The sequence below is a fragment of the Haliotis rufescens genome, unplaced genomic scaffold (genome assembly GCF_023055435.1).
Source record: "Haliotis rufescens isolate VD_foot unplaced genomic scaffold, xgHalRufe1.0.p SCAF_10, whole genome shotgun sequence".
In the NCBI taxonomy this organism is placed as follows: Eukaryota; Metazoa; Mollusca; class Gastropoda; order Lepetellida; family Haliotidae; genus Haliotis; species Haliotis rufescens.
In genome coordinates this window covers 2,630,315-2,645,978 of record NW_025963780.1, presented here as the reverse complement: position 1 = coordinate 2,645,978, position 15,664 = coordinate 2,630,315, and the positions used below count along the sequence as shown (strand labels likewise).

General features: G+C 39.3%; 1 protein-coding gene across 1 annotated transcript in view; it reads left to right on the top strand.

The window, feature by feature from the left end:
* The window catches only part of LOC124145450 (tubulin monoglutamylase TTLL4-like), a 48,938-nt gene extending 41,898 nt beyond the window's left edge, over positions 1 to 7,040 (top strand). Inside the window, exons 14-18 of the mRNA XM_046515214.2 lie at positions 410 to 521; positions 1,120 to 1,330; positions 3,157 to 3,230; positions 4,595 to 4,695; positions 5,941 to 7,040. Coding sequence (XP_046371170.2) covers positions 410 to 521; positions 1,120 to 1,330; positions 3,157 to 3,230; positions 4,595 to 4,695; positions 5,941 to 6,112 — 670 coding nt within the window. The 3' untranslated portion in view covers positions 6,113 to 7,040. The remainder of the gene's footprint in view (positions 1 to 409; positions 522 to 1,119; positions 1,331 to 3,156; positions 3,231 to 4,594; positions 4,696 to 5,940) is intronic.
* The last annotated feature ends 8,624 nt before the right edge of the window (positions 7,041 to 15,664 follow it).

Sequence of the window (15,664 nt, the reverse complement as noted above, 5' to 3'; positions counted from 1 at the left end):
GAAATACATAATGTTTATGTCATAATTGCATCATGAAGGAAACTTGAATGATGACAGCACATGCTTCTGTGATTACTGAACTTTTTTGTTAATTATTTTTCGTAAATAAAATTGAACTTTTTTATAACTGAACTGCCCTGGTTAGAATGTGGAAGAAAGTAATCTTACTCAAAGTTCGATCTAATATAAATTGATCAACCGAACGATGCGTTCTTCAAGTTTTGGGATTGAGGAATGGATGATACTTATCAAGATATCAAGATCCATGTCATCAGTAGTGAATAGTCCACAGGATTTCCGGGCTTCAAATTCCATTTAATCAGATCGCAGCACACACTCACATTCGGTTTCCAGTGAGTAAAGGAGTGGGTGTCATTGAGCGTTCATCTATCTGTGTTGTGTGTTCCAGCGCCCATGTCCCCTCAAGTGACTACTGCATGGACAAGAGGCTGTACTCGCAGCAGTTCGCCCCGGACGAGCGGACCAAGCATGCCTACTACTGTCAGAGACACCAGGATGAGGTCGGTCCATCACCTGCCAGGCAGTCTTCTCGTTTCCAACTCCAAAACTATTTATTCACAAACATTTGCAGACATATCCATCTAATAGTGAAGTGATGCCCTCATAATGTGTTGCATATTTGATAGTGATTCATAAACATATGCTCATGATAGAGTTGGAATCTACAATTGAATGTGCTATTAGCAGAAACCTTTTTTTTAAGGCTCAAGCGGGTTAGCATAGGGTCTTCAGCAACCCATGCTTGCCGTGAAAAGCAACTATGCTTGTCGTAAGAGGCGACCAACAGGATCGGGTGTCAGGCTCACTGACTTAATCGATGGATGTCATCATATCCCAATTGTGTGGATCGATGCTCATGATATCAATCACTGGATTGTCTGGTCCAGACTAGATTATTTACAGACTGGAATATTGCTGCGTGAGGCCTTAAACAAACAAACAAACCCATTTTATGAAGCAGTGGTAGCGCTACGATTATATTTCCTCCTAAGCCTCAACAGGGACATGTAAGTCGTAGCTCCAAGATCACTTTGTGAAGCGGAACCCAAGTCTCTCAGAGTCAGTCAACTGACGACATTCATTCAATCCTGTTTCCAGCAAGCAATGCAGACTATCATGGACACTCTGACGCCCAATGATGTGCGAACTCTGACGGAATGCATCGACGAGGACAGTCGGAAGGGAGGGTACCAGCGGATTTTCCCCACTCCGTCGACTCACAAGTACCTGCGCCTGTTTGAGCAGCCTCGCTACAACAACCTCCTGCTTGACCAGTGGGTTCAGAGATTCAACCGCATGGAACAGAGAGGTCAGTCCATCTCTCTCTGTCTATACTAACTACAGAAACATTCTATGACTGATATCCTGATATCTCCAAGGCTAAAAAAAATAGTCTTGGTTCTCAGGCACTGCTTGCATCATCATAAAGTTCGCTGCACATGGTTGGCAATTGTGATCAGTTAGCTTCTAAAGGTCATGTGATCTGCATTTCAGACATGTTCAGATCTACTGGTCGTTGTTTGAAGGCTCATGGCTTCTACAACTGGTTTGACTTTTGCAGACTTGATTATGAATAAGACAAATTCAGGGCTTTTTGTAAGAAATGGGGTTTTATTCTCCCTGCAGTGTTTTATTGTACGATAAACAATGACCACGAGTCATGTATTTCTTATATGAGATATCAACATATGTACAGCCTCTTTAAGGATGTAGGGGCGGTCGGGTAGCCTCGTGTCCCCTGCCGTGATATTGCTGGAATATTGCTAAAAGCTGCGTAAAACCATACTCACTCACTCACTCACTCACTTTAAGGATGTTGATAAAATGTACAAGCTTTAAAAACATTTCCCCAAATTTTAATAATGATGACTCCCTGAATAGAGTCTGACCATGATTAGTCAATTTTAGTCAAATTTGGTATTCCACACATATTCTCACGTCGATTTCTCCTTTTCTCCTAATACCGATTGTCATATCTGTCCCACTTTTGGATGCATTCGTTCAGCCAGTACGTTTATCTGTGTAGCCCAGCTACATCTGTGGGGAACCACTTACTAGACACTTCCCTCTCAAAAATAATGTCATCCAATATTTGACGTCATCAAGTTGTGAGCACATATTCGAATCTCCAGAAATGACGTCATGATAGAACAATGTTTTATCATGAAATAAACCACATTTCGTTCCCCATTGTTCTTTGCGTTTTATCGTGTAGCTATCTTATATAATATCATTAAGCCAGTTCTTGCCTTTAAGATAAAATCCCTGTATTGACGTTGGTGTTGCCCACATTTGTGAGTGTTGCACCGTGATACCTGATGTTAGCTCTTGAGACTCTGAGGTGGTCTAGTGGACCAGGTGTTGCCAGCTGCATCTCTCAGCCATGTTCAGATCTGCTGGGGGGCGGTCGGGACGCCTAGTGGTTAAAGCGTTTCGCTCGTCACGCCGAAGACCCTGGTTCGATTCCCGACATGGATACAATGTGTGAAGCCCATTTGTGGTGTCCCCCGCCGTGATATTGCTGGAATATTGCTAAAAGCTGCGTAAAACCTCACTCACTCACTCACTCAGATCTGCTGGTTGTAAGTTGGAATCCAAGCTTCACTTCCGTTATTATCCCCCGCCCAACAAAGTTGGCGGGGAATATAGAAACGGGCTCCGTCCATCACGTTTCGTTTCCATGGTTCCATTAGGTTCTGTGAGGGTAGGGTTTGTTTCCGGAGAATAACTCATAAACCGTTCAATATTTTTTCATCAAAATTTGCAGGTCTGTCAGGTACATGCTGAACTGGTGCCTTTTGCTATTTAGAAATTTTAGAAATTTTTATTTTTTATGTTTCCATAGCAACAAGATGGACTTTGGTTCCAAACTCTTCTTTTTTTACAATTTCCATGACAAGTTCCACCTCGGTTAAAAAGGATTAGGGTTTGTTTAGATTTAATTATGTCATAAATTCTGCAACAGGGGTGGGGGATATAGCCACGTTAGTGGCAAACTCTTGTTGTCCATATACTGCCAGCTGATTGTTTTCATCAGAGTGGTAAACGTCATCACCTCACACGTTAACTACTATGTCATGTTATGCTGTTCAAATCAGTGTTAAACCCAACTCACTCACTCATGGTTTGTTGCAGGTATCGCCATGCTGCAGGCATTTTGCGGGGAGGGACTCCATCTAGAGAACCCCACGGACAGTCCCAGTCATCAGGTGGAGTAGTAGGCTTATACTGTATCTGCCAGGGATGGACATTAGCGCCAGCCCATGCCAGTTTTGTTAATGTTTAAAGCATATTCACGAGGCAAGGTTGTTAACTGACTGTAAAAGTCCAGTTTCCACCCTTGCCGAACCAGACTGGAATTTCTGGGCTTGATCGTAGCACCACCAGTGGCTATTACAAGTTATGTCCCTTCTATGTCCCTCCTATTGACCGATCAGATTCCACCTCTTATATCGACACGTGAAGATACGGGGTAGAATAGGTCTTCAACAACATATGCTTGCCGTAAAAGGCGACTATACTTGTTGTAAGAGGCGACTAACGGGATCAGCTGGTCAGGTTTGCTGACTTGGTTGATGCATGTCATCGATTCCAATTGGGCGGATCAATGCTCATTATATTAATCACTGGATTGTCTGGTCCAGACTCGATTATTTACAGACCGCTGTCATATAGCTGGAATATTGCTGAGTGCAGGTTAAACAACAAACCAACCAACCACCTCTTATATTACTTGGATTGGCTTTAAAAAAAATGGCGGTGCCCAGTCAAGACGATCTGATCTATAATCAAGATCTGTATTGCGATAAAACGGGTCTTACATCACCAAGTGCATCAAATCACATGAGCACCTTGATCAAAAACATGAAAAGATTCGGAAAATATCTGTTGACACCAAGTCGTCGGTGCACATGTTTTGCACATCTTGCAATCAAGGGAAATCTGCACGACAGTTTTTGAACCAGATACCGATTTTGTTACACGATTTTGATTGGACTATGCATAGACTCATAAGTCCATCTAAAATATGACTCAATAAATAATACCAGCCTATTTGGACAGGGGTGGAAAGTGGACTTTAAGAGTCATTTAACTCCCTTGCCTCAGGAAGATGATGTTAAAGGTATCCTAGGGCTGGTAACAGTTTGGGGGGTATTTCTAAATGTTATCGCTGTTTGGGCTAGTAGACATTCTTGGTTGATTTCCATCCCTATCTACACTACGTAGCATAGTGCCACACCGGACAAATATTTTATATGTGGTAACTTATCCTGCATTTCTCCTTGATGCAAGAAAAAAGACCACAAATTAGACCAAAAGCTGGACAACATGTCTGTCTGGTAACAAGCAGTAATATGAAGTACACGTGACATCAGCACTTTCAAGGTCATGTGGGTGCTGTGCCTGGGTCCTGTTTCACACTTTTTGTTTCACACATTACCCAGCTGGACCTCATACAGTTCTGTAGGTCAGCAGTAAATCCATTAAGGTGTAATGCAGGATAAGTATACAAATATAGAAAATATTGTTTAGATGTTCGTAACTTTGACCTGAGCTGTTTGTGTTTTTGTAGTGGAACCCGCCAAATTCCTCCATTATGACGTTCCGCGACTCCCGCATGTACAGCGCTCCGGCAACAAAGAACGACAAACTGGAAAGCAATCTAAAACTGAGGTAAATGTTTTCTCCAAATATTAGTGTTAACTCCAGGTAATTTCATGGCATTAACTCCAGGTAATTTCATGGCGTTAACTCGGTAATTTTATGGTGTTAACTCGGTAATCTCATGGTGTTAACTCCAGCTCATTTCATGGTGTTAACTCAAGGTAATTTCATGGTGTTAACTCAAGGTAATCCCATGGTGTTATCTCCAGGTAATCTCATGGTGTTAACTCGGTAATTGCACGGTGTTAACTCCAGGTAATGTCAATGTATCCCAGTTGTGTGGATCGATGCTCATGTCAATCACTGGATTGTCTGGTCCAGATTTGATTATTTACAGACCACCGTCTTATAGCTGAAATATAGCTGAGTGCGGCGCTAAACAACAAACAAACAAATCTGGTGTTCCCTGCCATAATATTGGTAAAAGCAGCGTAAAACCATACTCGCTCACTCATACTGTTGTTTATATTATGTAGTCCCACAGTAAGGACCCCACATTCTATTTCTTGTTGTAAGAGTCCCTAAACTTCGTGGCAGGTCTACCCAAAATTGAACCCCCTATAATAAATGTTTTATTCAAACCTATTCTTGATTGTCTGGTCCAGACTCGATTATTTACAGACCGTCGTCATATAGCTGGAATATTGCTGAGTGCGGCGTTAAACAAGAAACCAACCATCCAACAAACCTATTCTTGTTTGTTTCTTGTTAAATAAAAAATCTAACGTGACATGCTGTGATATAATTGAAACAATGTTCAAAGCCACTGTAAACCCAACTCTGATTCTTCTCCGGGGCGGTCGGGTAGCCTAGTGGTTACGCCGAAGACCCGAGTTCGATTCCCGACATGGGTACAATGTGTGAAGCCCATTTCTGGTGTCCCCCGACCCATGAAGATTCCGGGATAGAATAGGTCTTCAGCAACCCATGCTTGCCGTAAAAGGCGACTATGCTTGTCGTAAAAGGCGACTAACGGGATCGGGTGGTCAGGCTCGCTGACTTGGTTGATGCATGTCATCGATCCCAATTGCGTGGATCGATGCTCATGATATCAATCACTGGATTGTCTGGTCCAGACTCGATTATTTACAGACCACCGTCATATAGCTGGAATATTGCTGAGTGCGGCGTTAAACAACAAACCAACCAAATCTGGTGTCCCCCGCCGTGATATTGCTGGAATATTGCTAAAAGCGGCATAAAACCAAACTCAACCACTCACTCACTGATTCTTCTCCATTTGCCTTGTCACAGTGCCTCCACATCACAGCTTCCCAAGGTGCCTCGGAGGGGGCCACGCCCCCTCCCCCCACGATCTCTCTCCCAGACCAGTAGCACGTCCTCCCTGGGCCCCGCCTTCACCCCAGGCTCTACCCAGCCCTCATCGCCAGCCACCCGACCAGGCCAACCTCAGTCAACCAGGTGACATAATATCCGTCTACCCCCTCTCAAAGATATCTTCAACGGAAGAGAGCCTATGTTTGCATCCAGGCGCTACCAGCGCCACAACCTTCAGCAGCCTCTTCCCCATCGTCTCGCTCGAACAACTCGATCAGCAAAGAAGCGAAGGCCAAATGACCTTCTTTCCAAGTCGGATCAGTTTTTCTTGTCATAAGCTCATCGTCATCCACAAAATCATGTTTTGTTCACTTATCTTCATTGTTGGGTCAAAGCTTACTGATCAGGTCCAGTGTCTTAGGATCTTAACATAAACTGATTGTCAGGGCCACTAAGCTTGTTTAGTGAAACAGAACCCTTAGCAAGATGGAAGGACCATGTTTCAAGATCATATCAGTGCTTGTAATTGACCTTATTCTGTCAAAGATGCATACATTTTAATTGATTTTACACTTTATAGTGTATAGCAACTATAAGTTTTCAAAAACATTTTAAAAATATTTTTAACTTGTCCCGCAATTAATTATAGATAGCTTGGACTTTAAAAAAAATTGGACTTTTTTAAGTTCATTTGTAACATAGTTTTAAGCATTTCAGGGTTCACTCAAAGTTTATCATGATCTCAGTTAAAGTGACGATATTTTTTCAAAACACTAAACATATCAATACCTGTCTCATTCCTGATTTTGTTCTAAGAATATATTTTAAATGTATATTTGTAAGAGAATTCATGCATAATATGCGAAATGTTATTCCATGCTTTGCTGTGTGATACAGACACAATGATGCCTTTGAATTGTATTTGCCAAAAAGTTACGTCTCTCCGTCGATGTATGTAAGAATGTGAGTGTTTGTTTATTAAACCAAGATGTGGTTCAATCTCATTAAAATCAGATCTTAGTTCTCGCTACCGCAAAACAAAGATCTGAAGACATCCCATTTGGGGTCACGTCAGACGACCTTTCATCCGACCAATCAGAGCGTCGCTTACCAGATCATGAAAGTGACAGTCGGAATGTGATTTCTATTCATACAACGTCAAAAACTTTAACACGGGGTATTCCAAACGATAGTTACGGGTTTAACCACTGAATCCATACAATCTAGACCATATATTAGCCATTCCAGAATGTTCTTTTGTTTAGGTTTCAAATTTGTAATCAGAATTTGTCAAGATGTGTTTCGAAGCATAGTCGCCAGTTTGAAATTAGTGCCGTAAAGCACGAGAAAGCTACCTTCTGATTGGTCATTCCATTGGTCGGTCAAAGTTCACGCAAGGTCGGTCTGACGTGACCCGTAATGGGATGTCTTTAGATCTTTGTTTAGCGGTAGCGAGGACTAAGGTCTGATTTTAATGAGATTGAGATGTGGTTATACTATATCATTTAAAATGATAGCATGAATCTGAAAGTAGACAGCATCTATACTTGTATTCACAGCCGTTACCAAAGGTCACGAGTAGCACTTCTGCTACATCATTAAAGTAATTATTTGAAAATATTTAAAGAATTCTCTATATTTAAAAATAGTTTGTGACAAGTCATATCTTAATAAATTAAAAGGATTTTGATCCCTTATCTGATTAACCCAAATACAAACATACAAACAAATGCATAATTTACAACCAACGAAATGTATCGTGTGTTGGATTTCCACAATGGTGAGGTTTGGTTATGGTGTGGTGTCAGTCGTGACAGAATATGAAAGTGTCAAATGTCCGCCATCCATTGTCTGGGTTTATCATATACAATCTTCCTCTCAATTTCTGCTTGGTTTAAATGAATATTTAGAGGTCTACAATCTATTACTGACCCGTTTCTCTCAGCTTGATCGAAAATCGGCTTTGTTTATTGTTGTCTTCCGTGAGTTCCGCATGTGATGCGCCCCTGTCTTGCCAGTGTTGATCTTTGTTGCTTATATGAAGCTTCAGCTTGACTTGTTTGAATGCCAAAACAGATTCAAGGGGGACTTGTTCCTTTGTGGTATATATATGTCAGAGAGAGTGCATGGTTGCAGCAATGCACCTGATGCTAATGGTTACCGTCTTGTGAAGGCCTTAAAATAACAAATGAATTAAAAAGCAATGGCATCGATCTGCACCACAATGGTTTTTGTTTCAGCTTGATTCGATTATCAGAATATATTTCAGTTGGTTTAAGTCTTTGTCTCTGAGCTATCAAAGCCTGTTTGCTTAGGCTTAAAAAAATAATAGAATTGGTTCTCAGGCAATGGCTTTTGAAATTATTGCGAGGGCAGTTATTTTGCGGGGGCTGGTTGAAGATAGTATGTAACCAAATTTTGTTTTCAATAATTTCGGGGAAATCATGTTCTTCTTAAGTATTGTTGCATTTAACTGCCAGGGTCGTGAGACGCAGAATATTTAAAGATTGGTTTGTTTGTTTTTTTAAATGGAAATAAAGACAAAACATGCGGCAGACTCTATGATGATGTGGATGGTGCCTGAGAACAAGAGTATTATTTTTTTTTAGGCTCTTTGTGGCCTACACTTAAACAGCACATTTCTATCCAATATTTATGATATTCTCATCACCCAAATGATCCAAAGCAATTCAAATCATTGGTTTATTATTCAATTTAATCCAATTCAATTTGTTATTGTATGAAAGGCTACTGGCCCATAATGAGTGGAGTTACATAACATATGTAATAAGATCAAGGTAACAATTCATGTCATAACAAATGCTTGATGTATGTACAAAGCTAGTTGATGTATTTGAGGCCCTTGCAGGACAGTAATGAAGACAACCTTAGGCTAAAAAAATAATAGTTTTGGTTCTCAGGCACCGCCCCCATCATTATAAAGTTGGTCGCACATTTCATTTTTGTTTCCATTTAAAAAAAAAATCCTCAAATATTCCAAGTCCAACGGTAGTCAAATACTGTATTCTAGTATTTTACTCATCAAGGAATACATTTATGTAGGGAGGCCCTTTCCCACAACTGTTTATTCTGTTACACATCTGTTTATTTGGTTACATACTAGTTTGAACTACCCCCAAAAATAATATAAACACCGCCCACCCACACTATATTTTCAAAAGCCATTGCCTGAGAACCATTAATTTTATTGTTTTAAGCCTTATAGCTTTACAATGAGACACAAACCAGTGCGGAATGTACATGCTTCTTAGATTTTCATATGAAGGGCAAACAAACATAAGATGGTATTCATCTTTGCCAACAATATCACAAGATGGGCATAACCTTTGGATTTTCAAGGGATTAAATTTTCCCTTGTTAATTTTTAATTGGTTTATGAATGTCAAGAGTGTTGCTCATTCATTGGAGTATGTTGAATGTAGGTGCAGGAACAAGTCCCCCTTTCTCCCCTTACCATGTGCCTCTTGTTCTACGTTCTCGTGATAATTCCTGACTTTGTCGCTGATGTTTCCCATTGATTTTTCGCTGTTGGAAAAGGTTCACTCTGTGCCACCCAGACTAATAATCCACCCACTGCCTGATGAAGCCAAAAATGTTTAAAAAAACAGTTTGAGACAATTTGCAATACAAATATCCAATCAGATTGGAAAGTTTTGAAGTTAGGGTAAGGGAGGTAATCCATGGGTAGAGTTACCTGCTCCTGATTACAAATTCACAGCCCAGAGATTACAAAAAAAGATTTTTCTTGTCGGTTCAACACTGATGATTATTACGTTGTTGTGGCCTGGGGGAATGGTTTAACCAGAGGTTGTGACATTTAGTTTCAGATACCAGTCGAAACATGTCAGATCTCAATGTGTTTAACAATGTCTCAGGTGGGCAGATCGTCTTATTTATAATATCAAATATTTAAGGCTCTATTTACACATCTAAAAAAAATCTTAGAAGATTTCGAATCTGTTCTAAACAGATGGATTTGAAACGAAACTATGAATGTATTTAATTTGGATATCTTCATATATCGGCTGTACTGAAACAAGTTCAAATTAACTAGTGGTAATTGTTGACATGAAAATTTGGCATGTGGTATTCAGTTTTGACATATCCTTGAGACTTTTTGAACTCGAAACAAAATGATCTTACAAAATATGAATCACTGATGTGGTTCTTTACAAGCAGACAGTGATTTTGGCAGTGGGATCACATAGACAACAAAATTAATAAAGCAATAATTAATGATCATTTTTTTGTCACTATGAATTTTGCTACAATGTTCGAAGTATACCGGTTTATGACTTGTGTCATTTGTGTGAGGATGTGGACACATGTATGGCCAAGTGTATCCAGAGTACACGATGTACCTGTGTTGGCAGTGGTATTTGTGCAAGTACTTGCCATGGACTAAAGAGAGCTTTTAAGACCAAGACAGATATGAAATTTCTGAAATATTTTCACCGTAATAGGAAATGATTGTTATTTTTCAAGAAAATGTATTCAAAGACATGCTTGCTTCCCACAATAATGTGAAATTTTGCCATACCATAGATTTTTCTTACAGAAAAGCTCAGTGCCAAATAGAGAAATGCTTAATTGTTCTCATGTATAGCTTTAATAATGTAAGTTTAACAGATTGTTGCTTTTGACAAGGCAGAGATTTTGATTCCAGTGTTGTGCTTTGTGGATAGATCAATTAGATTTTGTTGTTTAAGCATGGGTTGACTGAAGTATTTTGATATTGTTATTTTTTTAAAACATTTATGACTTGAAATTTAGCCTAAGCCAAACATGATATGGGTGATATATTTGACTTCACCTTTTGACCAAGAACACCCATGAAACAAGGATTCAGCATCGGACTGTCTCCATGAAATTCTCCACAAGCTGGAAAAGGCTTTGCATTTAGATTCTGACGTGAAAGGCTTTGAAAAGGGGTTATCTGCCTTTAAAGGGACAGGATGTCGACATTCTGTGTGTTTTTGAATCATGTGTGAAATAATTTCCGATTGTGACGTCACATGCCCAATTAAGTTCTCAGACCAAAACATTAGAGCTCCACACAGCAAAGCCAACCGTGCAAGCCCTGCATAGAGTAAACTGGCTTCACTCATGTGTTTTATTAGAGCCAATTTGAAGAGAAAGCTTGAGTGTTTTTCTTACAAATGAGTGACAAAATACTATTTGCCAGTTTGAATAGAAGCCAGTGTTTATCAAACCCGGGATTACAATATAAATATAGAATACTAAACAAGCTCCCGTGTAATACCAATTTTATGAAACGAGTGAATAGTTGTGGTATCTGACGAGCGAAAGCGAGTCAGATACCACAACTATTCACGAGTTTCATAAAATTGGTTTTACACGGGAGCGAGTTTAGTATTTTATTTATTACTTGCCATTTATAACGTTTTTAGAATTATACTGATGAGTATGAATAGGCTAACACCTACACGATCCACGGCATAGTCCAATTGAGTTTAACAGAATAATACTTCAAACACGTCAAAAGTTGAAACGTATGAATTTAATACCATACAACGGTCCACCTTTAGAATTCAGGCGTCCGTTCCACAAAATTATCGTAGGGCTAATCGCAACTCACATACGTTAACTTAGACTAACGACTGTCATTGCACTACAATACGATCGCCTTCTGGGCCTTGCACCACAAAGTTTACAATCACGTCACAATACCCGATGACGTAAATTATGGAATTTTGTTGCAAGATCCATCGGCGGAACAATGCCATGTGACGTCAACCTAGCAACAAGGTTGCTGGGGTCATCGATTGTGCATAAGCTCCTCTCAGTGATCTACCATCTCCACACGCAATGTCGTTGAATAAGCCAAGGGATGTTGAGAGCTTTCAATATTTGTTCGTGAAACGTGTTCCGAGAGTACATTAGCACGCGTTTTGGTATTACACAATGTGTAATACAGCTGTATGTTTATTAAACGGGTGATCTCTTCACGGGCAAGTAATAAATATGCCTATTTCCATTTGCGTTTTCATCCTCCGCATGCTGTCATGGAAACCCTACAGACAGCTAACAATAGTCACTTTCATGGGTATAGCTACATTGTCATGCACCTCACCGTCGCAGTTGGAGTAGCATGTCTATATAATTATACCAAACAATATGTTAAAGGCTTGCATAACGCCTGTCTGTTCTCTTTCAGAATAAATGTGTTTGTTTACGATCAAGAGAAAAGTCTGGTCACATGATAAGCCCACACCCGCAGTGTGGTCACTGGAGCAGAACTTTCTGTCGCGGAATAAGGCGATTGGGGGTATGTAAGATCAGGGGGTTACGTTTACAAACAAAAACTCAGAACGGTCGACGCCCTGTCACTTTAAAAGGCCTTGAATTTTTCGTACTAATCCCTATTTCAATTAAATTACCAAAAACTAAATATCTTTTTATGGTTTGATAGGACAAACCTGTTGAAATATGTCCATGCCTAAAGAAACCGATTCATGTGGTCCAGTTTATTGTCAATTACAGTTATCTCCCTTCCCTGCTTCAACTCAAGAGTCGTACATGTCTGAACCCATTACAAATGTAAAGGATATACTATTATATACTATTATATTTACAGAACAGGAATTTTGTGACTAAAATCTGTTCCAACCCAGGGAAAAGATCCATCTATTTTTCCAAAGCCATTAATGAGAAGAAATTGTTTTTCAAAGTTGCCACTCGTATTGGTGTGGCAGATAAAGCCGTACATATCTGACCTTATTGTGCTGCTCCCAGACTGTCTTATTCGTGTATGTGTATCTGAATATGTGTCAGTTTATGTACATTTATGTTAGGCTTAAAAGAATAATAGTCTTGGTTCTCAGGCACCGTCTGCATTATCATGAGGCCTGCCGCACATTTCATTTTTATTTCCATTTCCAAAAAAAATAATTAAATCCTAATATCCCTAAAAACCATGTGTTCCAATATAGCATGCAGTTACTTCCCTTTACATGCGTACTGCTTTACTGCACATCTCGTGTTATGGTCATGGTGGCAATAGGAGTTTGTATGCTTGTTTATGTAGGGAGGTCCTTTGCCAGGTTGATGGTACACAACTGTTTATATGGTTACATACTCATTTGAACAAGCCTAAAAAAACCACTGCCCGCCTGCACTATATTTTCAAAAGTCATTGCCTGAGAACCAATTCTTTTATTTTTTTAAACGTTATATCAATGCTATGCAGAGAACAGTATCCCACCTCTAAGCACCTATGTAAATCTGTTTCCGTTAATGTATGCTGAATGACTCAGGAGTAGAACCATTATTCTGAAGAAGTAGTTTCTGTACGTGTTTAAAAAACAACTTTGTTTCCGACTCAAATCCTTCAAACTTATTTTTTTAATATTTTTTTCCACGTGTTCTGTGAATATGATTTGAATTGTTAGGGACTGAAAAAGGAGATAACGGAGTTATTATTTGTTCTGTTTGTAAAGGTATTCATTGAATCCCAAATTTCGTAAAACCTTTGTTTTGAAGTTTCGTTCATGTTTCATTTCATTCAACATGCCATTGCTGGGGTGATCCTAGTTCCTTTTGTTGAAGTTATCTCAGGGGTAGGCGGAAAAGGGCCGTTCGTATCAGTCGAACTTTGGCCGTTTGTGTTTTGCAGTCAGTCATTTGAAATACCTCATTCGTAGATTTGTGTGTTGATTTATTTTTTTTCATTAGAAAAGACATGTGTTTCATATAGACTGGATGAAGATAACCTGGACAATTTAAGTGAAGGGATTGACGTCATACAGGGGATTAGTTGCCATGAAAACAGCTAGGTTTTGTTAGGGTTGCTAGTTTCTAATACTACAACATCACAACCGACATTATAAAGAGACTACGTATGAACATAAGAAGTACGGGGCCAGGGGTGACCTAGTCGTCTAAGGCGCCGCGATTCGCTTTGCAGAGTTACGTCCCTTGGGCATGCCAGAAACCTATGATTGTGGGTTCGAATCCTGGTTCGCCCAGATTATGTTTCTAGGTTTGTCAGCACCATACCCGTGCTCGTGGGTTCCACTGAAGTGGTAAACGTCTGAGACCTGCATCACTTCGGGCTTTCCTCCCACATTAAGCTGATATGCCGCAATATAACTGGAATACTGTTAAAAGCGGCGTTAAACCCAACTCACTCACTCACATAGTAGGAGAGGTCACTTCCATCTGATATCAATTAATCTCTTGATGCTATTTACTGCATCTTCTCACAGATATGTCAGGAAGGTAAGATACCCAGTATGTAAATTAAAATTTTATTCCACATGTATTAAATTTTGTGATCTGTAATCAAGAAATGACTTTTTAAGGTTCTTTTGTAATGGGGATGTTAAGTGGGTCAACACCGATGAATCTGACAAGGGAAGTAACCCGAATTAGCCCCCTTTTGTTATTTTTGTCGTCTGCTTAGCAATGGCAACCAAGTGGAAAGTATTGTTCTCTGATATGTCCGTACAGTTCTCCATTATATGTGAAACACATGCTGTAAGCTGTTGTATATAGAAAGTGCCATAGAGGCAGGCCTGCATGAGTGTATGATTTTCTTCTATACAAATAGAAGTTATTTAGGTTTCATATTTGGAACTCTCTTTTTTGTGGATAAACTATCATTTGTGTTTAAAGAATTTTTAAAATATTTGTGGTCAAAAGTCAACTTAACGTATTCAACGTAATAAGCGCCCAGGGCGCTCTCAAGATTAGAAATAGGGAGCGCTTATTAGAATATTATTGTGAGTTGAAAGGTCGTAAATTTCGTGGTTTATGCTAAACAGCCTGACATGTTTACATACGACAGATATTTTTTTCAAGAATTTAATTGCCCATAATAAGGGTGATATAACACACGAGTGCGAATTATACACGAATAAATAAGGCTTGTGTACATTTATCAATCGGAAGGGGTGCTGATTGGGTTTGTTCACTGGCCAATATATTTAGCAAATATCGCCGTGGGCGCTTATTACGTCGAATACGGTATTATTATTATTTGGATATGAGGATTATTTCATTTACGTCAAAATTATTTGATGTTTTTGATCAGTGCTCAGTTCCATAATTTTGATCAGTCTCAATTTTATAACTTTTGTGGTGTGTTTAGTTTGGCTTGTTTCAGGGTTGTTGTCAAAACAGCAAACATACTAAAACTAGTACAGAATATGTCTTACTGTATTGTGTATTCACTTAATAGGTGCTTAGAGTACGCTTTTGTAATGCTTTGATTGCTAGGAGTTAATATGTCAGTGTATTGCACTATACGCATTGTACACAAGATTCAAAAGTACATTCCTATACATTTTGTCAAGCTTTACACCACTGAAAATGCATTTGTGATATTGTAGAAACAATTGTACAAATAAATTCAATGGAATTGGTGATAGAATTCTGAAAAGATTTTTAATTTTATTTTCAAGACATTTAACTGCTATAAATACATGTTTTATTGGTTATGGAATTTCGGTTCGAAGTTTGAATAATTCACTTTTATGCCAAGATGTTCAATCATATAAGGTCCTGGACTCGGTCGTATCAAACGTTAATCATCCATTGACGTGTGCCGTTGCGTTAAACCTCCATTGATTAATGACACTAAATTCAGTTGTATTAAAGTCTTGATGACGGGATGTTATTGGCACTTGTGCTGGGACGTGTCCAAATTTACTACCCA